Below are 24107 nucleotides of genomic sequence, written 5' to 3'. Positions count from 1 at the left end.
TGCAGGGGACACGGGTTCGTGAAGACCCCACATGCCGCGGAGCGGCTGGGCCCGTGAGCCATGGCCGCTGAGCCTGCGCGTCCGGAGCCCGTGCTCGGCAGCGGGAGAGGCCCGCGTACCGCAAAAAAAAAAAAAAAAAAAAAAAAGGGTAAATTGGGATTTCCCTGGTGGTGCAGTGGTTAAGACTCCACGCTCCCAATGCAGGGGGCCCGGGTTCTATCCCTGATCCTGGAACTAGATCCCACATGCATGCCGCTACTAAGAGTTCGCATGCCGCAACTAAGGAGCCCGCGTGCCGCAACTAAGGAGACAGCAAGCCACAACTAAGGAGCCCTCAAGCCACAACTAAGGAGCTCACCTGCCACAACTAAGGAGCCCATGTACTGCAACTAAGAAGTCAGAGAGCTGCAAATAAGGAGGCTGTGAGCCACAACTAAGGAGCTTGCCTGCCACAACTAAGACCCGATGCAACCAAATAAATACATAAATAAATAAATATGAAAACAAGGTAAACTTTATAGGGTTTTTACAATAAAAAAATAAAAACTGATTTTTTAAAAGGGAATGAAGTCCTGGGGACTTCCCTGGCAGTCCAGCGGTCAAGACTCCATGCTCCCAATGCAGGGGCATGGGTTCGATCCCTGGTCGGGGAACTAAGATCCTACATACCGTGTGGTGTGGCCAAAAAATTTTTAAAAATAAAAATATACACTTTGAATTAAAATACAACACCAACATATTTTAAAAATAAAGGTGGGGGCGACTTCCCTGGTGGTCCAGTGGTTAAGACTCCACACTCCCAATTCAGGGGGCCCAGGTTCTGTCCCTGGTCGGGGAACTAGATCCCACATGCATGCTGCAACTAAGAGTTCACATGCCACAACGAAGAAGGCCGCATGCTGCAACAAAGACCCGGCGTGGCCAAAATAAATAAAGAAATATTTAAAAAGAAACAAAGCTGGGAAGTATCATATTAAAAAAAGGGGGGGGGGGTAATGACATTCTGCTACATGCTACAATGTGGATGAACCTTGAAGACCTTATAAAAGGTGAAAGAAGCCAGACACAAACGGTCACAGGTTGATCGTGAGTTGTTTGTGATAAGTGACTGCACTTACATGAGACATCTGGAATCGGCAAATTCATAGGGACAGAAAGTAGAATAGAGGTTACCAGGGGCTGTGAGAAGGAGAAAAGGGGAGTTAGTGTTTAAGGGGTACAGTGCTTCTGTTTAGGATGATGAAATGTTCTGGATACGGAGAGTGGTGATGGTTACACAACATTAGGAATATACTTATTGCTACTGAATTGTACACTTGAAATGGTTAAAATGGTAAAGTTTATGTTATGTACATTTTACCCCAATAAAAAAAATTTTTTTTTAATCAAAATAAAAAGCAGCCAGGCACAAAAGAGAACATCCTGTATGATTCCATTAAAGAGAACATCCTGAATGATTCCATTAAAGAGAACATCCTGTATGATTCCATTAAAGAGAAGTTCAGGGACTTGCCGGGTGGTCCAGTGAGTAGGACTCTGAGCTCCCAATGCAGGGGGCCCAGGTTCGATCCCTGGTCGGGGAACTGGACCACACGTGCCATAACTAAGAAGCCTGCATGCTGCAACTAAGAGTCCACATGCCGTAACTAAGAAGCCCACATGCCACAATTAAGACCCGGCCACAGCCTAAATAAATATTTAAAGAGAAGTTCAAAGGCAGGCAAAACTAATCTATGGTGCTAGAACTCAGGAGAGCCTTTGGCAGAAGTGACTGGAAGAGAGAATGAGGGCGGTTATGGGGGGTTCGTGATCTGGGGGTGGCTACAGAGGAGTGTTTAATCAGTGAAATTCATTGTTCTCAATACTTATTTTCACCCTTTTCCCTCAAAAATATATTTAATTGATTGCATCCTGAGTGGCTGTAAATTTTCCATTTATGCCACAAATAGATTTTTTTGTTTTTTGTTTTGGCTGTGCCACGTGGCTTGTGGGATCTTAATACCTCGACCAGGGATTGGACCCGTGCTCCCTGCAGTGGAAGCGCGGAGTCCTAACCACTGGACTGCCAGTGTAGTCCCTGTGCCACAAATCTTTGAAATGAGCCAATTCTTTCTACCCTTGCCAACATTAGACATTATCAATTTTATTAATGCTACAAACAAAGCAAACAACCAATTAAAACCTCAGTACACAATTTGCCTTGTGAAAACTGGCCCTGCAGAAAAAACAACTACTAGTGTTTTGATAGACATTAAAGGACAGCAAAGACTAGTAAAGTAGCAGCTCTGACCAGGACTAACATTTTGGATAGTTTAAGAATTCAGAGGCAGCTCAGAGCCACCCCATAAAAGACCCCATCCGGAGGTCTACATGAAACATAACAAAAGAGTTTGGGGTTTGTTTTTTGTTTGTTTGTTTGTTTGCCATGCGCCGCCTGGCTTGCAGGATCTTAGTTCCCCAACCAGCCCTGGCAATGAAAGCGCCAAGTCCTAACCACTGGACAGCCAGGGAATCCCCCAAAGCAGTTTTGAGAAACTCTCGTCAGCAAGTGCTCCAGCCAGTTCAAAAACGCTTCCCAAGTAGGACATAAGACTTTAATGAAAACTAAGAGACCATTTAGGCAGGGTGGGAGGGTTTGTCCAGGAAACACATGAGAGTCATCAGAAAGGGGACAGAGAAGAATGGGCAGGCATTTCCACTTGCAAGAACATGGAGGAACTTCAGGAAAATCTTGATGAAAAAGAAACCTACAACCACCAAGAGAATCTAGCTCATAATTCCACCTTGACTGAAGCCAGTACTAACACCACCACTGCCCAGTATAGGCATACCTCGTTTTATCGTGCTTCCCAGATATTGCTTTTTTTTTTTTTTTTTTTTTTTGCGGTACACGGGCCTCTCACTGTTGTGGCCTCTCCCGTTGCGGAGCACAGGCTCCAGACGCACAGGCTCAGCGGCCATGGCTCACAGGCTTAGCCGCTCCACGGCATGTGGGATCTTCCCGGACTGGGGCACGAACCCGTGTCCCCTGCATTGGCAGGTGGACTCTCAACCACTGCGCCACCAGGGAAGCCCAATATTGCATTTTTTATTGTACAAACTGAAGGTTGCATCAAGCAAATCTATCAACACAACTTTTTCCAAGAACATTTGCTCATTTTGTCTCTGTGTCACATTTTAGTAATTTTAAAAAGATTTCAAACTTTTTCATTATTATTTTGTTAGCATGAGCTGTGTAAGTGATCTTTAATGTTACTATTAGATAGTACAACTCACTGATGGCTCAGATGATAATTAGCACTTTTTAGCAATAAGATACTTTTTATTTAAGGCATGTACTTTCTTTAGACATCATGCTATTGCATACTTAACAGACTACAGTATAGTGTGAACATAGCTTTGATATGCACTGGGAAACCAAAAAACTTGTGTAACTTGCCTTATTTCAATATTTGCTTCGTTTCAGTGGCCTGGAACCGAACCTGTAGTATCTCCGAGGTGTGCCTATACAAAGGAACCCAGGGGAGGCCTGGAGGCCCCAACCAGGTCTTCGGTGTCCACCCTAGTCTGCTCCTTTGTCTACAAGACCTTAACTTGCTCTGACTTTGCTCACCCCTGGGACTTGCAGCTTCCCCAGTTGTGACTCTCAGTCCTCCCAAGGACACAGCCTGTCCCCATCCTGTGGCTCTACTTGCTCCAAGAAATACCCTTCACTCCTTCTTTAACCCCCGCTCCTCCCCCCACTGGACCTACCATGGTACCTCCTCCAACCAAAATGACACCACGTTCTCATGTTACTCTAGAGCCCCCACTCGCTGAATTTGAGATTCCTCAGAAAGCTCCTCTCCATTTATCAGACAAATGGGAAATTTCAGGGGACTGTGGCTTCCCCTTGGCCGTCCCCCATGTCAATGTGACCTCCTGGTTACCCAAAGATACTCACCCGTAAAGCCATCTGGCAGGGGCCAAGCACATCAAGGGTGACCAAGCCTTGGAGACCAAGGCCACTCCCTTCCTCCTGGGCCCCCTGCAGGCTGGTGCTGGTGTTGGTGGAAAAGTGATAGGTGTATCTGGTGCCCAGGGGGAGGTGGGGATCAGCTGAACCTGGAGGGCAGAGGACGCAGTGTCACCTTGACAATCCAAAACCTTTTGAGACTCAACTCCACCTGGACTACCTAGCCATCCTTACTGCCACCTCCCTCTCTCCTTTGGTCTATGAGCTGCCTGCTCCCAGCTCAGGGGAAGGCTGGGTGGCTGCAGACCCCAAGAGAGTGAAGGAGAAAATAAAGATAATAACAATAAGTGCTTAGTAAATGTTACCCAGTGTTTCATGTTCTAGGCCCTCTTCTGAGAGCTTTACACACATCAGGGTTTTCCAGCCTCGGCAGTATTAATATTTTGGGCCGTATAATTCTGCTGTGCACTGCAGGATGTTTAGCAGCATCTCCAGCCTCTACCCCCTGGATGCCAGTAGCACACCCCAGTTGTGACAAGCAAAAATGTCTCCAGAATTTGCAAAATGTCCCTGGGAGATACAATCATCCTTGTTGAGAACCACTGATCTATTTTATATTAACTTATGGAAGCCTCATAACAACTCTGAGGTGGGCACTCTTATTTTCTCCATTTTACAGAGTTGGAAACCAAGGCTAAGAGAGGTTAACTAACTTACCCAAGGTTGCACAGCTGAGATCCAAACCTTGGCAGTCTGATTCCTCACCTACTGCCTTGGTGGTTATCAGTGGGGGCAGGAGGTGGGTTGGAGAGATTATCCTGATCTTTACAGAAAACAGAGCTGTAGGGCTGGACAGTCTGGAGGTATTGGGGAGGTGAAGTAGGTGCTCTGGGGAAGATCAGATCTAAGGAGCAGTTGTCTTCCTTCCTTCCTTCCTCCCTCCCTCCCTTCCCTCCCTCCTTCCCTCCCTCCCTTCTTTATTTTTTTAATGAAATCTAGTTGATTTACAATGTGCCAATCTCTGCTGTACAGCAAAGTGACTTGGTTATACACATACAGACATTTTTACATATTCTTTTCCATTATGGTTTATCAGAGTCTATGATTCTTGAACCTTCTATTTAGACCAGCGGACCAATTGCAAAATACTATTAAATTACTAATTATGACACCTCACCCTTTTCCTGGGCTTGGAATTGAATTAACATATTCATGTTAATTTCTTTGTGCTCAAATATAACCACATCTCACACATTCCCAAAACGCTTCTTTCCAAACAATTTGCCCCAAGTTTCTCTAATCTACTCTACCCCGAGATGCAAACAGAATCACTTGGCTGAAGTCTTTTACTCCACCTGGAGACCACAAGGTATGAGGAAAAAGCCCAGGGGCCTTAGGGCTGGGATGGCTTAAGGCCATTTTAAGCTGAGGGTGCTATTTGCTTCTCTAAATGCTGGTGACTTGGTGGCCTTTGCAGAACGGGTCTTGCTCCTCCCAAATGGCCTCCCTGGGAATGTGGCCAAGGCCCTCTGGGGTTGTCCCTAATCACACCTGGCAGTGGTCAGCTTCGCCTCCCCAACCACCTACTGGCCCTGTCTCAGGTTCAGGGTCACCAGAACTGTGATAAGGTCTCCGGAGAGACTTGCTCACCTGAGCATGAAGTCATGCAGGAGGCCGCCTGCTCCACCGGCGAGTCTGGAATTTCTGAAATCACAAATCAGATGGAAGCAGGGCAAGGCCAGGAGGAGGCTCGCGACCGCCCCACCCCGTGGGCTGCTGACCTGCTCTTGAAAGAGGACATTTAAGGGTCCGGGGGCCAAGGGGACAAAAAGAGATAATTCCAGCTCTCCTCTCTCTCATGGGGCTGGGAGTGACTCCCTGCCCCGTCCCCACCCTGCTCTTCCCCATCTTGGGCACTGGCATCACCGTCATCCCATTGCTAGAGCTGGTACCTGGGAGTCGTGTGTGCTTCCCCTCTTTTCCCTTATCATCACCCCAAGTCCCATGTGCCAGCAAGTGGTGCCGATTCCATCAGGCCTCCCTCCATCCATCCCCCCTCCCTCCACCTACCCATCATCCCCCCTCTATTCATCCCTCCCTCCCTCCCTCCATCCATCCCCCCTCCCTCCACCTACCCATCCATCCCCCCTCTATTCATCCCTCCCTCCCTCCCTCCATCCCCCCTCCCTCCACCTACCCATCCATCCCTCCTCTATTCATCCCTCCCTCCCTCCCTCCATCCATCCCCCTCCCTCCAGCTACCCATCCATCCCCCCTCTATTCATCCCTCCCTCCCTCCCTCCATCCCCCCTCTATTCATTCCTCCCTCCCTCCATCCATCTACCCCCCTCCCTCCCTCCATCTACCCATCCATCCCCCCCATTCATTCCTCCCTCCTTCCCTCCACCTACCCATCCATCCCCCCATTCATTCCTCCCTCCCTCCATCCATCTACCCCTCCCTCCCTCCATCCATTCCCCCTCCTTCCCTCCATCCCCCCTCTATTCATCCCTCCCTCCCTCCACCTACCCATCCATCCCCCCCTCTATTCATTCCTCCCTCCCTCCCTCCATCTACCCCTCCCTCCCTCCATCTACCCATCCATCCCCCCCATTCATTTCTCCCTCCCTCCCTCCATCCATCTACCCCTCCCTCCCTCCCTCCATCTACCCATCCATCCCCCCTCTATTCATTCCTCCCTCCCTTCCTCCATCCATCTACCCCTCCCTCCCTCCATCTACCCATCCATCCCCCCCATTCATTCCTCCCTCCCTCCCTCCATCCATCTACCCCTCCCTCCCTCCATCTACCCATCCATCCCCCCCTATTCATTCCTCCCTCCCTCCCTCCATCCATCTACTCCTCCCTCCCTCCATCTACCCATCCATCCCCCCCTCTATTCATTCCTCCCTCCCTCCCTCCATCCTTCTCTCTCTCCATCTCCATCACCATCACTCTAGGCAAAGCCACATCTTCTCTCACCTAGACAACTGCAGCAGCCTCCTAACTATCCCCCATGTCTACGGTTCATCCCCCACAGTTAGTCATGTTTTAAAAGTCTAAATCCAGTCACATCACTCCCTGCTTAACAGCCCCTAAGTCTCTCACCCCACCCACCCCAACCCATATGCACTCATAATAAAAGCCTTCCCATGAGAGCTGGCCTCTGTCTGCCCCTCTGGCCACATCTCACCCCCACTCCTGACCTCCAGCCATGCTGGTCCTTCTCCAGCTCAAGGCCTTTGCACATGCTGTTCCTTCTGGCCTCAACACTCTTCCACCTTCTCTCACATCCTAGGCTCCTTCAGGCCTCAGCATAAACATCTCTCCCCAGCGACCTCCCTGGTGGTCCAGTGGCTAAGACCCGCACTCCCAGTGCAGGGGGCCTGGGTTCGATCCCTGGTCAGGGAACTAAATCCCGTATGCCACAACTAAAGATCCCACATGCCTCAACTAAGACACAGCACAGCCAAATCAGTCAATCAATCAATCAATCAATAAAACATCTCTCCCTGACCTCACCTCTCAGTGTCTATCTCTGATACAGACCTGGTAGTCTATCTTAGCATCCTATTCTCTTCATAAGGCTTGTGAAACTTTAATGATTTCATTATTTTGGTCACATTTGTCAAAACTGTATCCCCCAGCTCCTGATCCCCAGGACAGACTGGAATGATTAAATGAATGAATACAACTAACACTTGCACAGCAGTTACCGTGCGCCAAGCACTGTTCCAAGCAATTTATACATTAAACGCCTTCAATCTCCTGAGAGTCCCCTGAGGTAAGGGCAATTATTACTCCCATTTTACAGATAAAGACACTGAGGCATAGAGACTGAGAGCACACAGTTAGGAGGGGAGCCAGCATTTCAACCCAGGCACCCTGAGTCCACAGCCTTAACCACTACATTATCATGAAGGAATGAGTGAGTGAATAAAGGAACAGGTGAACCAACAAAGGCAAGACCCAGAGGCTACAGCAATAAAGGACGCTTATCTAGTTTGGCTCCCCAGCAGATCTCGTAATACCTCATTTAGCCATTTAGCCACCGTCTAAGCTGCAGAACAACCAGAGTATGAACAGAACGGCCAGGGACCTCCTCAGGCTGCTGAGGGCACTCTGCAGGGGATCCTCAGACCTCCTGCCTGGGAAGGGTCTGAGGATCTGCCTGTCCCAACGTCTGCCATCTGCCTGTCCCAACGTCACCTGAAAGCCTCCCCATTTCCGCCTGTCAACTCCTCATCTGTCCTTCCTTCCAACCACACGCCTGGGCATTTCCTGGGCATCACCCATACCCTTCCAGAACAGCCTTAGCCAGGGGTCCATCTGCAGGCACTTTCATACAATGACGTTCCAATAATACCATTTCTATCCTCAAAACCACCCCACTGTGCCTCAACTGGTAATCATTACACATACCACCCTGTTTAATCCCTCAAGAAAAATACACTTGCCCAGAATGGGGGGAAAGTGCATTTTATACCATTCCATTTAAACCCTTTGAAATAATAGAACATGTTAGGGTATCTGGCAGGGCTTTTTCCCCCCCTGAATGTTTTGGCTCATCCAACAAAATGCTCTTTGCATTAAAGTAGAATATCAATGGCTAAAATCACATTTCAAAGACATTTCAGTCAATCAGTCTCCTTTCAACTTTCTTTCAACTCTGATCACTTGGACCCTGGGCGTCAGATTGAACATGTGTGTGCATAATCTTTAAACTCCCAGTTGTGCACAGACCCAGCCTTCTGGCTTCTTTGCTCCACCGAACCTCTACATCTGCTTTTCAGCCCTGCTATGCGAGGGCAGTGATGCCTACAAGCCCAGGTCCAACACGAGCTCCCAGGAGTAAAGTGTGTTCTCAGAGCGTTCTGCTCGAACCAAGTCTGTTTCCCCTCCATTTCTCAAGCACTCAAAAAGACATATCTCAAGTTTAAAAAAGGTTTCAGAAAAACAAAGACCATTCGATGATCCTACTAAATAAATCAACCAAGAAGGGAAAAACAGTGAGTGCTGGGAGGTAATAAATCTTTCCATCACCTCTAGGGAGAGATCTGAAATGGATTGAAATTGATGTCATCTCATTGCAGAAATGAAATCAAGTCTCATTTCAGCTTTCTCAGGTGTCAGTTGTGATCCCCGTTCATGTATATATCCAGCCAGCACAAGATTCACTAAACACCAGCTGTGTGAGAGGCAAATAGGTGAAAATACAGTGAGTAAAACAGCTGTGATCGGACCTGCACTGTCTGGGACAGTAGCCACCAGCCACATTTCACATGTGGCTGGTGTTATGAAGAAACCTTTAGTTAAATTTAAATTAAAAACTGTGCTCAAGTCAGTTATTGGAAAACGTTTAAGTATGTTTGAAACAACTTAGTATACAAAAGTACTTTTTCAACTTGAAATTTTAAGAAATCTAAAAAGAGATCAAGTATTTGCAATGAAAATTTGGCATCCAAACTGAAATATGTTCTAAGTATAAAGTACACACTGGGTTTCAAGGAACAGGAAATACATCTTGTTAATACTTTTTATATCGATTACATTTTCTAATGATATTTTAGATATATTGGGTTAAGTACAATAATTATTAAATTAATTTCACTTGCTTTTTTTTTTTTTACACTTTTTAAGTGTGGCTGCTTGAAAATTTTAAATTACATATTGGCTTGCATTGTATTTTTAATGGCTAGCACTGTCCTGTACCTTCCTGCAGTAAATAGACAACAAAGTAAAGTTCATTCCACATTGTTACCCTGCATCGGAGCATTAGTATCCCTGCAGACAGCTAAGCATCCCTGCACCCAGGCTCAGGAGCCTGGAAGTCAGCATTTCCTCACTCAGGATTTCAGATCTGGTCTCAGTTTCCAGAGGATGTTGGTGAAAGTTGGGAGTGAGAGATGAGGGATCCACCTGTAATCTCTCCCTCCTTTTCCCCATGAAAGGCAAAACCAACGGAGGCAGCAGAAGGACAGGTAAACATACATTTGGCTATAAAAACACTGTCCCCAGTGCATCTGGGCTGCCGCCATTCCACCCCGGAAGGAATAGGATTGCAGCAGCTTTACTTACTCCCTGAAGTCGCGGCCGTCAGCACCCAGAGCAGGACCAGACCAAGGAGCCCCATGGACGCTGGCACTGCCGCTGGCCCGAGGGAGACACAGCCAGCCTCTCTCTCCAGAGCGGCTCAGAGCAGCCCAGAAAGGAACCTTCTTTCCCGAAGCGGAGGGCTTAGCTTCAATTCACACTCCCAGCACAGGAGTTGGGGATGGGAAGGGGCGGAGGTGGCTTCCAGGGCGAAGACCCAGCCAGTCAAGAGCCTCCAATAAAGTTCTTAGCACGGGGAGGGAGGGAGGGGCTTCTGACCAGTGAGGGGGGAAAATCCCTTTTCAGCCTGGGGGAAAAAAAAGGGTTTGCCTCTTCAAGCCTTGGAAATGAAGCTCTCAGGGCAGAAGGCAACATAGCATCGTTTACCTTTTTGTGTGTGTGGTCTAATAGATATAAAATTTACCATTTTAACCATTTTAAAGTGGCGATTTGGTGGCGCTGAATACATTCACAGCATTGTGCAACCGTCACCACTATCGAGTTCTGAAGTCTGATTTTGGGCTTGTCTTTCCCAGCACTCATGGTGGACGAAGCAAAGAGAAGGGCCAGCCCAACCTCGGAAACGGCTCTCAGCAGCTGAGGGGTGTTTCAATCCTTCAGGCCCAAGGCCTCCCTCCTGCACACATTAGGACCACCAGCCACCACCTCCGTCAGCCCCTGCAGGCCTCGTGGACCAGCCCCTCCTCTTATGTACCTGCTTCCCACAATAAGTGTGCTTTTTTATAAACCACTTTATTGAGATAATATATCACACAATTCTCCCATTTAAAGTACACAATTCAATGGTCTTTAGTATATTCGCAGACTTGTGCAACCAACACCAGAACCAATTTTAGAACATTTTCATCACCGTAAGAGATAATCCCACCCCCCATAAGCAGTCATTCCTCATTCCTGTCACCCCAGTCCCTGGTCACCACTGCTCTGCTTTCTGTCTCCATGGATTTACCTCTTTGGGTCATTTCATAGAAATGGAATCATTCAATATGTGGCCCGTCATGTCTGGCTTCTTTCAGTGAGACCATGCTTTCTAGGTTCAGCCATGCTGTAGTGTGTGTCAGTATTTCATTCCTTTTTATAGCTGAATATTGTGTCATCAAATGGATAAGCCACATTTGTTTGTTCGTTCATCCCTCAATTAACAGTTAGATGTAATTTTGTTAAAGTTAAATTAAGACCCACTTGACTGGTTGACACATCATGTCTTATGGAAATAATTATGCTTTGTCTTTTTTTTTTTTTTTTTTGGCCATGCCACGTGGCTTGTGGGATCTTAGTTCCCTGACCAGGGATTGAACCCGGGCCCTTGGCATTGAAAGCACTGAGTCCTAACCACTGAACCACTGGGGAATTCCCTAATCAGGCTTTTAGACTTGGGCCATTTTCTTTTATATTTTGAAACCAGTAATTTCACCTTCCCATCCTCCAGCTCAAACATCTTCACTGGCTGAGCGCAGAAACCCCCATAGGGCTGAAGATTCAAACAGCCCTTCAGCTTACAGCTGCCTGGGGGCCCTCGATGTGTTCTGGGGGGCTACTAAATGCTTTGAGGAAAAGCAGAAAACTACATCTGACAGGGCTGGCCTGGAGGAGCTAAAATTCTTGAAGGGAAATGAGATGCACAGTGCAAAAAAACAAGAAATGTACCAAGGAGAGCTCTGGTTAGAAAGGAATGGTTATTGTGTGGGGAGTCACTGGGAGCAATTTACAAAGGAGAGATTTCCCCGGGACTTCAAAGAATAGATAGTAATGTTACTAGAAAACTGTATACTTGCAACTAGGAGAGAAATAAGTCCTGGGGACCTAATACACAGTACAGTGATTACAGACAACAAAATGGTATTGTAAACATTGAACTTGCTAAGAAACTAGATTGAATTTTTCCCAACACTAGGTGATAATTATATGATGCAAGAGAGATGTTAGCTAATGCTACGATGGCAACCGTATTGCAATATAAATGTATCAAACTAATATGTTCGAGGCCTTAAACTCACATAATGTCATATGTCAAATATATCTCAATTAAAAAAAAACTGGGGGCTTCCCTGGTGGCGCAGTGGTTAAGAATCCGCCTGCCAACGCAGGAGACACAGGTTCGAGCCCTGGCCCGGGGAAGATCCCACATGCCGTGGAGCAACTAAGCCTGTCCACCACAACTACCGAGCCTGCGCTCTAGAGCCTTTGAGTCACAGCTACTGAAACCCTCGCACCTAGAGCCTGTGCTCCGCAACAAGAGAAGCCACCGCAATGAGGAGCCCGCGCACCACAACAAAGGGTAGCCCCTGCTCGTGGCAACTAGAGAAAGCCTGCACACAGCAACTAAGACCCAACACAGCCAAAAATAAATAAATAAATAGATTAAAAAAAAATAAACAAAACTGTACGGGTACAGGGCAAAGCACTCACTGAATATCAACTCATTCAGTCAAACCTCCCCGCCTGCCCGCCCGCCCCCACTAACAACAATCTGCAAGGTTGAACTAGCAGCATCCCATTGTACAGACAAAGAAGAGACACAGAGAGGTTAAGTCACTTGCCCAAAGTCACACAGCTTGTGAGGATTTTAAACCCAGTGCTGCTCCAGAGTCCCTGTTCTTTTGACTTAGGCAGCTTCGCTCAACGGTTATCACTTCCTCCATCTCTTCCTCCTGGAGACTCTGGTCTCTGCCCACAAGTCTGGATTCCTTCTCCTTTCACAGTCAGGAATCTGAAAGAAAACCATGCAACCTTCCATGTGGTGTTTCCCAGTTAATACAGCGACATCACAGTCTAGGCCTGGAAAATCAGAACCATGGTGGGGGGCGCCTCCCCCCAGGCCCTTCTCATGACCATCGGGGTCCGCCGATCTACCGGAGTTGACGGGGGTAGGGCTCCGGGCATCTCTGGCCTCCCTTCCCCGTGTCTGTGATTACTGGACAAAAATCTGATGCCCTGATAGGATGGAGCTCCGGGACTCGAGGACTTGATTCACAATCAGATCCTCCTAGACAAGCCTTCCCACCTCTTCATCCTCCGACGAAAACTGGGTCCTGCTTCCTCCTTGAAAGAATTTGCAGGATTGGGTTGGCAGACAACTGGAGGCTGAGCTTCCACTTCTGAAATAAGGCAGAGGATAAACTAAGGTCCATCACACCCAAGTCAGAGTTACCAAAAATAAGAAGACTTCTTTTTAAACCATCAGAAGACGCTTGATTTTGCAGAGCTGCCGCGAGAGATACCCCATGGCAGAGAAGACCTGACCAGTAGGGGGCGCAGTGAGCTCTTCTTACATGGGTAGAGGATTTCACAGAAGATTTTGTCCTTACAGCCATATTTTGTAAGACCTTATTCTTCAGAGCCGTTTTAGGTTCACGGCAAAATTGACAGGAAGGCATAGAGATTTCCAAAATACCCCGTGCTCTCGTGCACGCACAGCCTCCCCCGTGGTCAGCATCCCCCATCAGAATGGTACTGTACATTTGTTACCACTGATGAACCTACACTGACACATCATCATCACCCTAAGTCCAGAGTTTACCTTAGGGTTCACCCTTGGTGTTGTACATTCTGTGGGTTTGGAGATATGTATGATGACATATATCTACCATTATAGTATCATACAGAGTATTTTCACTGCCCTAAAAATCCTCTGTAATCAGCCTCTGCATCCCTCCCTCCGCAAGTCCCTGGCAACCACTGATCTCTTTACTGCCTCTGTAGTTTTGCCTTTCCCAGAATGCCATATAATTGGAATCACAGTACATCGCCTTCTCATAGTGATGTCTTTCGCGTAGCAATATGCATTTAGAGTTCCTCCGCGTCTTTTCATGGCTTGATAGCTCATTTCTCTTTAGAGCTGAATAATATTTCCTTGTCTGGATGTACCACAGTTTATTTCACCTACGGAGAGACATCTTGGTTGCTTCTAAATTTTGACAATTGTAGATAAAGATGCTATAAGCATCCATGTGGAGATTTTTGTGTGGACATAAGTTTTCAATTCATCTGGGTAAATACTAAGGAGCACTATTGCTGGATCATGTGGTCAGAGTATAAGTAGTTTTGTAAGAAACCACTAAACCCTATTCTAAAGTAACTGTACCAGGAGTTGGCTGGTGGCCTAGTGTTTAGAATTCTGGGTTTTCAGTGCCGTGGCCTGGGTTCAATCCCTGGTCAGGGAACTGAGATCCTGAAAGCTGTGCAACTCGGCCACAAAAGACAAAAAACAAAGTAGTCTTACCATTTTGCATTCCTGTCAACAATGTATGAGAATTCCTGTTGTTCTCCATCCTCACCAGCATTTGATGTTGTCAGCTTCAGAGCCCAGCCACTTAAATAAGTATGCAGTGGTATTCATTGTTGTTTTAGTTTTCATTTCCCTGCTGACATATGATGTGGATCATCTTTTCATATGCTTATTTGCCATCTGTGTATCTTCCTTGGGGAAGTGTCTGTTAAGGTTTTTGGCCCATACTTTTTTTTTTTTAACATCTTTATTGGAGTATAATGGCTTTATAATGGTGTGTTAGTTTCTGCTTTATAACAAAGTGAATCAGCCAGACGTATACATATATCCCCATATCTCCTCCCTCTTGCTTTATAACAAAGTGAATCAGCCATACATATACATATATCCCCATATCTCCTCCCTCTTGCGTCTTCCTCCCACCCTCCCTATCCCACCCCTCTAGGTGGTCGCAAAGCACCGAGCTGATCTCCCTGTGCTATGCGGCTGCTTCCCACTAGCTATTTTACATTTGGTAGTATTTATAAGTCCATGCCACTCTCTCTTTGTCCCAGCTTACCCTTCCCCCTCCCAGTGTCCTCAAGTCCATTCTCTACGTCTGCATCTTTATTCCTCTGCTGCCCCTAGGTTCTTCAAACCAATTTTTTTCTTTTTAGATTCCATATATATGTGTTAGCATATGGTATTTGTTTTTCTCTTTCTGACTTACTTCATTCTGTATGACAGACTCTAGGTCCATCCACCTCACTACAGATAACTCAATTTCATTTCTTTTTATGACTGAGTAATATTCCATTGTATATATGTGCCACATCTTCTTTATCCATTCATCTGTCGATGGACACTTAGGTTGCTTCCATGTCCTGGCTATTGTAAATAGTGCTGCAATGAGCACTGTGGTACATGACTCTTTTTGAATTATGGTTTTCTCAGGGTATATGCCCAGTAGTGCGAATGCTGGGTCATATGGGAGTTCTATTTTTAGTGTTTTAAGGAACCTCCATACTGTTCTCCATAGTGGCTGTATCAATTTACATTCCCACCAACAGTGCAAGAGGGTTCCCTTTTCTCCACACCCTCTCTAGCATTTATTGTTTCTAGATTTTTGATTATGGCCATGCTGACTGGTGTGAGGTGATACCTCATTGTAGGTTTGATTTGCATTTCTCTAATGATTAGTGACGTTGAGCATCCTTTCATGTGTTTGTTGGCAATCTGTATATCTTCTTTGGAGAAATGTCTACTTAGGTCTTCTGCCCATTTTTGGATTGGGTTGTTTTTTGATATTGAGCTGCTTGTAAATTTTGGAGGTTAATCCTTTGTCAGTTGCTTCATTTACAAATATTTTCTCCCATTCTGAGGGTTGTCTTTTAGTCTTGTGTATGGTTCCTTTGCTGTGCAAAAACTTTTAAGTTTCATTAGGTCCCATTTGTTTATTTTTGTTTTTATTTCCATTTCTCTAGGAGGTGGGTCAAAAAGGATCTTGCTGTGATTTATGTCATAGAGTGTTCTGCCTATGTTTTCCTCTAAGAGTTTTATAGTGTCTGGCCTTACGTTTAGGTCTTTAAACCATTTTGAGTTTATTTTTGTGTATGGTGTTAGGGAGTGTTCTAATTTCATTCTTTTGTGTGTAGCTGTCCAGTTTTCCCAGTACCACTTATTGAAGAGGCTGTCATATCTCCATTGTATATTCTTGCCTCCTTTATCAAAAATAAGGTGACTGTATGTGCATGGGTTTATCTCTGGGCTTTCTATCCTGTTCCATGGATCTATATTTCTGTTTATGTGCCAATACCATACTGTCTTGATTACTGTAGCTTTGTAGTATAGTCTGAAGGCCAGGCGCCTGATTCCTCCAGCTCCATTTTTCTTTCTCAAGATTGCTTTGGCTATTCGGGGTCTTTCGTGTTTCCATATAAATTGTGAAATTTTTTGTTCTAGTTCTGTGAAAAATGCCAGTGGTAGTTTGATAGGGATTGCATTGAATCTGTAGGTTGCTTTGGGTAGTACAGTCATTTTTACAATATAGATTCTTCCAATCCAAGAACATGGTATATCTCTCCATCTGTTTGTATCATCTTTAATTTCTTTCATCAGTGTCTTATAGTGTTCTGCATACAGGTCTTTTGTCTCCTTAGGTAGGTTTATTCCTAGATATTTTATTCTTTTTGTTGCAATGGTAAATGGGAATGTTTCCTTAATTTCTCTTTCAGATTTTTCATCATTAGGTATAGGAATGCAAGAGATTTGTGTGCATTAATTTTGTATCCTGCTACTTTACCAAATTCATTGATTAGTCCTAGTAGTTCTCTGGTAGCATCTTTAGGATTCCCTATGTATAGTATCATGTCATCTGCAAACAGTGACAGCTTTACTTCTTCTTTTCCAATTTGGATTCCTTTTATTTCTTTTTCTTCTCTGATTGCTGTGGCTAAAACTTCCAAAACTATGTTGAATAATAGTGGTGAGAGTGGACAACCTTGTCTTGTTCCTGATCTTAGTGGAAATGGTTTCAGTTCTTCACCATTGAGAACGATGTTGGCTGTGGGTTTGTCATATATGGCCTTTATTATGTTGAGGTAAGTTCCCTCTATGCTTACTTTCTGGAGGGATTTTATCATAAATGGGTGTTGAATTTTGTCAAAGGTTTTTCTGCATCTCTTGAGATGATCATATGGTTTTTCTCCTTCAATTTGTTAATATGGTGTATCACATTGATTGATTTGCGTATATTGAAGAATCCTTGCATTCCTGGGATAAACCCCACTTGATCATGGTGTATGATCCTTTTAATGTGCTGTTGGAGTCTGCTTGCTAGTATTTTGTTAAGTATTTTTGCATCTATGTTCATCAGTGATGTTGTTGGCCCATACTTTAATTGGGTTGTGTGTTTTCTTATTGTTGAGTTTTAAGAGTTCTTTGGGTATTTTGGATAATAGTCCTTGATCAGATGTATCTTTCGCAAATGTTTTCTTCCAATCTGTGGCTTATCTTTTCATTCTCTTGACAGTGTCTTTTGCATGGCAGACATTTTAAATTTTCAACGATTCCAGCTTATCAATTTATTCTTTCATGGATTATGCTTTTGGTGTCATATTTAAAAAGTCATCATTAAATCCCAGGTTATCTAGATTTTCTACTGTGTTATCTTCTAGGACGTTTGTTGTTTGTTTGTTTGTTTTTGTCTTTTAAAATATTTATTTACTTACTTATTTGGCTGTGTCAGGTCTTAATTGAGGCACGAGGAATCTTCATTGCAGAGTGCAGGATCTTTGTTGCAGTATGAGTGATCTAGTTTCCTGACCAGGGATCGAACCCTGGCCCCCTGCACTGGGAGAGTGGAATCTTAGATACTGGACCACCAGGGAAGTCCCTTAGGAGTTTTATAATTGTGTTTTACATTTAGGTCTGCAATCCATTTTTTAATTTTTTTTTGGCCATGCTGCGTGGCTTGCAAGATCTCAATTCCCTGACCAGGGATTGAATCCGCATCCTCAGCAGTGAAAGCACAGAGTCCTAACCACTGGACTGCCAGGGAAGTCCCTGCAATCCATTTTGAGTTAATTTTTGTAAAGGGTGTAAGTCCTGTGTCTAGACTTTTTTTTTTCGCATGTGGATGTCCAGTTGTTTCAGTACCATTTGTTGAAAGGCTATCTTGGCTCCATTGTGTTGCTTTTGCACCTTTGTCAAAGATCAGCTGAGTATATTTATGTAGGTCTATATCTGGGCTCTCTATTCTGTTCCATTGATCTATTTGTCTATATTTTCACCAATACCACACTCTTAAATTCTGTAGCTTTATAGTAAGTCTTGAAGTCAGGTTGTGTCAGCCCTCCAGCTTTGCTTTTCTCCTCCAATATTGTATTGGCTATTCTAGGTCTTTTGCCTCTCCTCAAACTTTAGAATCAGTTTGTTGATATTGACAAAATAACTTCCTGGGATTTTTGAGATTGCATTGAAACTTTAGATCAAATTGGGAAGAACTGACATCTATGACAATAATGGGTCATCCTATCTATGAACAAGGAATCTCTCTCCATTTATTTAGTTCTATGATTTCTTTCAGAGTTTTGTAATTTTCTTCATGTAGATCTTTTACATATTTTGTTGGATTTATACCTAGGTATTTCATTTTTGGAGTGCTAATGTAAATGGTATTGTTAATTTCAAGTTCCACAGGTTCATTGCTAGTAGATAGGAAAGCAATTGGCTATTGTATATTAATCTTGCATTCTGCAACCTTGCTATAATAGCTTAATAATTTCAGGATTTTTTTGGTTGATACTTTCAGATTTTCTATATAGATGATCATATCATCTGCAAAGAAAGGCAGTTTTATTTCTTCCTTCCCAGTCTATATACTTTATACATCCTTTCCCTATATTTTTGCATTAGCTAGGACTGCCAGTATTATGCTGAAAAGGAGTAGTGAAGAGATGTTCTTGTCTTGTACCTGATCTCAGGGGAAAGCTTCTAGTTTCTCACAATCAAGTATGACATAAACTAGATTTTTGTAGATTATCAGTTTGGGGAAGTTCCCCTCTATTCCTCAGGGTTTACTGAGAGTTTTTGTCATGAATGCATGTAAGGTTTTTGTCAAATGCTTTTTCTGCATCTATTGATATGATCTTGTGATTTTTCTTCTTTAGCCAGTTGATATAATAAATTATATTAATTTTCAAACGTTGAACCAATCTTGCATAGTTGAGATAAACCCGCTTGGTCATGGTGCACAGTTCTTTTTATACATTATTGGATTTGATTTGCTAATATTTTGTGAAGGTTTTTTGCATCTATATTGATAAAAGATACTGGTCTGTAATTTTCATTTCTTGTAGTGTCTTTGTCTGGTTTTCATAGTAGGGTAATTCTGGCCTCCTAGAATTAGTTAGGGGATTATTCCCTCTGCTTCTATCTTCTGAAGGAGAGTGTAGAAAATTGGTATAATGTATTCTTTAAATGTTTTGTAGAATTCATCAGTGAACCCACTGGGCCTAGTAATTTCTGTGTTGGAAGGTTATTAATTATTGACTCAATTTCTTTAACAGATATAGGTCTGTTCAGATTGTCTATTCCTTCATGGGTGAGTTTTGGCAGACTGTGTCTTTCAAGGAACTGGTCCATTTCATCTAGGTTATCAAATTTATGGGCATAGAGTTGTTTATATTCCTTTACTATCCTTTTAAAGTCCATGGGATCTGTAGAGATGTCTCATCCCTCATTTCTGCTATTAGCAATTTGTGTCCTTTCTCTTTCTTTCTTAGTTAGCCTGGCTACAGGCTTGTCAATTTTACTTATCTTTTCGAAGAACTAGCTTTTGGTTTTGTTGATTCTCTCTGGTTTCCTGTTCCAGCTTCATTGGTTTCTGCTCGAGTTTTTATCATTTCTTTTCTTCTGCTTTCTTTGATTTGCTCTTCTTTCTCTAGTTTCCTCAGGCAGAAGCCTATTGATTCTAGATATTTCTTCTTTTCTGATATATGCATTCAGTGCTATAAATTCCCCTGTAAGCACTGCCTTTATTGAACCCCACACATTTTGATAAGCTGCATTTTCATTTAGTTCAAAATACTTAAAATTTTCTCTTGAGATTTCTTTTTTGACTCATATGTTATTTAGAAGTGTGTTTCAATCTCCAAGTATTTAAGGATTTTTCTAGCTGTCTTTCTGATTTTGATCTAGAGTTTAATTCCATTGTGATCGGAAAGCAGACACTGTATGACTTCTATTTTTTGCCATATCTTTTGTCTTTGAAATAAAGTCTACTCCATGTTGGCTGTTAGTGAGACTGGAAACGCCAGGGTTTGAGGGGAGTGCTAGCTCATCTCTTTACTTTTTCAATTAGCTGTGTGATCTTAGAAAAGTCACTTGATATCTCTGGACTCATTTATTCATTGGCAAAATGAAGGGGTTGTAAATTACTGCTTAAGTGTCTTCTGCCTCCATATTATGTTCAAGTGGAAAAGAGAGAGGCCAGAAAGGAATCAAGTACACATGGGAATTATCACATGATGAAAATAGCATCACACATAGCTAGAGAGACAGATTACTTAATAACTGGACAAAGTATATGAGCATCCTGTTCACAGAAAACAGTGCATAAATAGATTTTCATCAAACTAAAAGAGGCTCAATCCCAGGCATAAAAGAAATACAAAATAAAGCTACCAAGTGAGTTTCTTCAAAAGTCAAACATACACCTGCCATTTGACCCAGCCACTCCATTCTGAGATATTTAACCAAGAGTAAAGAAAGCACATGTCCATGCAAAGACTTGGACACAAATATTCATAACAGCTTTGTTTGTAAAGCTCAAAACTGGAAACAGGGCTTCCCTGGTGGCACAGTGGTTGAGAGTCCGCCTGCCGATGCAGGGGACACAGGTTCGTGCCCTGGTCCGGGAGGATTCCACATGCCACAGAGCGGCTAGCCCCGTGAGCCATGGCCGTTGAGCGTGCACGTCCGGAGCCTGTGCTCCGCAACGGGAGAGGCCACAACAGTGAGGGGCCCGCGTACTGGGAAAAAAACAAAAACAAAAACTGGAAACAACCCGAATGTCCATCAACAGGTGAATGGATAAACGTATTTAGTACAGCCATACAATGAAACACTATTCAGCCATAAAGAGAAACAAACTTTTTTTTTTTGGCCATGCGACATGTGGGATCTTAGCTCCCTGACCAGGGATCAAACCCACGCCTCCTGCAGAGGAAGCATGGTGTCCTAATCACTGGACTACCAGAGAAGTCCTGAGAAACAAACTATTGGTACATAAAATAACATAGATGAACCTCAAAATAATTATTCTGAGGGGCTTCCCTGGTGGTGCAGCGGTTAAGAATCTGCCTGCCAATGCAGGGGACACGCATTTGTTCCTTGGTCCGGGAAGATCCCACATGCCGCAGAGCAACTAAGCCTGTGAGCCACAACTACCGAGCCTGTGCACTAAAGCCTGTGAGCCACAACTAGTGAGCCCACGTGCCACAACTACTGAAGCCCACGAGCCTAGAGCCCGTGCTCCGCGAGAAGCCACCGCAATGAGAAGCCTGCACACCAAAACGAAGAGTAGCCCCCGCTCATCACAACTAGAGAAAGCCAGCACACAGCTGCGAAGACCCAACACAGCCAAAAATAAATAAATAAATTATTTTAAAGAAAAAAATTATTATTCTGAAAGAAGCAGGGGCAGGGAGTACATGCTGTATGTCTCCATTTATATAAAATTCTTGTCTTTTGAAGTTGTTTTTTTTTTAATACTTATTTATTTGGCTGTGACGGGTCTTAGCTGCGGCATGTGGGATCTAGTTCCCTGACCAAGGACTGAACCCAGGTTCCCCTGCATTGAGAGCGTGGATTCTTAGCCATTGGACCATCGGGGAATGGGGGTCCCTATATAAAATTCTAGAAACTGAAAATTTGGAAAGCAGATCACTAGTTGCATGGAATGGGGAATTTACATAACAAAGAATGCGGAAGCTTTTGCGGGTCATGAGTATTTTCCCTACCTTGATTGTGATCATGGTTTTACCAGTATAAACCTGTCAAAATGTATCACATTGTATTCTTTAAATATGTGTGGTTTGCTGTATGTCAATTATATCTCAATAAACTCTTTAAAATCTACCATGTGATATCCTGTTCATCCACCAGATAAAGATAAAGCACTGTGACAAATGGTCTTCTGGCTGCACTGTGGGGAAACAAGCATCCCATGCACTACATCAGGGCAGAAATCAGCGCAAACTTTGAGGAGGAAATTTAGCAGCTGCTAAAATTTAAATGCACTTACTTTGGACCCACTTTTAGAAAACTTTTTTTTTTAGGAATTTACCTAGTTTTTTTACTATTGCTATAACACATATTACCACCACTCGAATGGCTTAAAACACCCGTTTATGATCTCAAAGTCCTGGAGGTCAGAAGTCCAGGTGCAGCAATAGCTCAGCTGCTTCAAACCTCACAGGCTGAGATCAAGCCGTTACTTGTCCCTGGTGGATCCTTCCTTCCAGGGAATTTTACACGTTGACAAGCAAACCCTTGTATTTTCTCTCTTCCTTCTGTCTTGTCTTTTAACATATAATGGTGCACTAAAATATGCAACACTGTGCCTGTTTTTTCTTTAATAAAAGATCACAGATCTGACTTGTTCTTTTCTGCAGCTGCGTACTACTCCACCGTGTGCTTCCATGTGCCATTTATGTAATCCGCCAAGGACTGTGTTCCTTTCTGGAGGCTCTAGGGATTGTCGATGAAAAATTAATCAGTTGATCTAAGAAAGAAATGGACAATTTTATTCAAGCCAAATTTGAGGATTATAACCCAGGAAGAGCGTCTCAGAAAGTTCTGAAAATTGTTCTGCCTGTTAGAAGTCAAGGCACGGTTATATATTTTTTTTGACAGAGGGCTGTACATCAAATGACATATTATTGACAGATTATAATCCAAATCTAAGCATCACTGTGGGTCATGTGACCCCTTACAAGATCTCGCAGGAATGTTATCTTTTAAGGAGTTGTCTCGGTGATGCTGGGAGCATGTTTCTTTTTATGGTTGAGCAGGTATTCCTGCCGATGGGGGAGGTTTGGTTGAAACACAATGCAGATACACGACGCACTGCAGGGAGAGAGGAAGCCAAAGGACAGAGAAGAATATTTATGCTTGAATTTTCTGGTCTTGCCATAAAATATGAATTTTATTTCACTGGATGAATCTGCTTCCAATCTCATTCAGGTTGTTGACAGAACCCGGTTCCTTGTGATTGTGGGACTAAGGTCTCTGTTTCTAGCTGGGAGCCTGGCTTTGCTCCCAGAGGTTGCCCACATTCCTTCTCAGGCCTTTCTCGTGGCCCCTCACATGCTTTGAATATTTCCTTCCATTACATCCTTCTGCTTCCAGCCAGAGAAAGTTCTCTGCTTTTAAGGGCTCATGTGATAGATTGGGAGTATTCGTTTCCTATGGCTGCTGTGATAATAAATTACAAGAAACCTAGTGACTTACAACCACACACATTTATTCTCTTACTGTACTGGAGGTCAGACGTCTGACAAGGGTCTCACTGGACTAAAAAAGACAAGGTGTTGGCCGGGCTGATACCTTCTGGAGGCTCTGAGTGGAGAGAAGCCACTTCCTTGTCTTTACCAGCTTCTGGAGGCTTCCTACACTCCTTGGCTTATGGCCCTTTCCTCCATCTTCAAGTGCATCACTCCAATCTCTGCTTCAGTTCTGGCACACCTGCTCCTCTGATTCTGACTTCTCCTGCTTCCCTCTTTTAAGGACCACTGTGATGACAGTGGGTCCACCTGGATAAGCCAGGAGACTCCCCCATCTCAAGGTTTTCACCTTAATCACATGTGCAAAGTCCCTTTGCTATATAAGGTAACATTCACAAGTTGGGGAGATCAGAATGTGAATGTATTTGGGGGCCATTATTCAGTTTACCACATTGAAACCACCCAGATAATCCAGGAGAAGTTCCCTGTGTTAAGGTCTATAAACAATCCCACCTGCAAAGTCCTTCTGGCCTTGGGCCATGACATATTCGCAGGCTCCAGAGACTCGTGCGTGGATATCTTCAGGGGCCACCTCCCCACCACATTATCCTACAACTGTACTTGCTTGTGGGGAAAACAGGAAACCTGTTACCCGAAAACTGGGTTCGCCTCTTGGTGGGCATCAGGCCAAGAGACACAACCAAGCCGAAGAGCAGGAGAAGGATTTATGACTTTATCAAGTGAGGAGAACACCAGGGATCTTTCTCAAAGCAGTGCCTCCCGAAGAGCAAAATCGGAGAAGTTTTAAACTGAGGGTACCTGC

General features: G+C 44.1%; 1 protein-coding gene across 1 annotated transcript in view; it reads right to left on the bottom strand.

Moving 5' to 3' along the window:
• LOC101325118 (uncharacterized) overlaps positions 1-24107 on the bottom strand; it is a 288914-nt gene that overhangs the window by 134884 nt on the left and 129923 nt on the right. The window contains exons 5-6 of the mRNA XM_073793232.1: positions 5606-5659; positions 3944-4104 (exon numbers count right to left, since the gene is read on the bottom strand). Coding sequence (XP_073649333.1) covers positions 3944-4104; positions 5606-5659 — 215 coding nt within the window. The remainder of the gene's footprint in view (positions 1-3943; positions 4105-5605; positions 5660-24107) is intronic.

The sequence above is a fragment of the Tursiops truncatus genome, chromosome 15, assembly GCF_011762595.2.
Source record: "Tursiops truncatus isolate mTurTru1 chromosome 15, mTurTru1.mat.Y, whole genome shotgun sequence".
Lineage (NCBI taxonomy): Eukaryota > Metazoa > Chordata > Mammalia > Artiodactyla > Delphinidae > Tursiops > Tursiops truncatus.
This window is presented reverse-complemented; position numbering and strand designations above follow the sequence as displayed.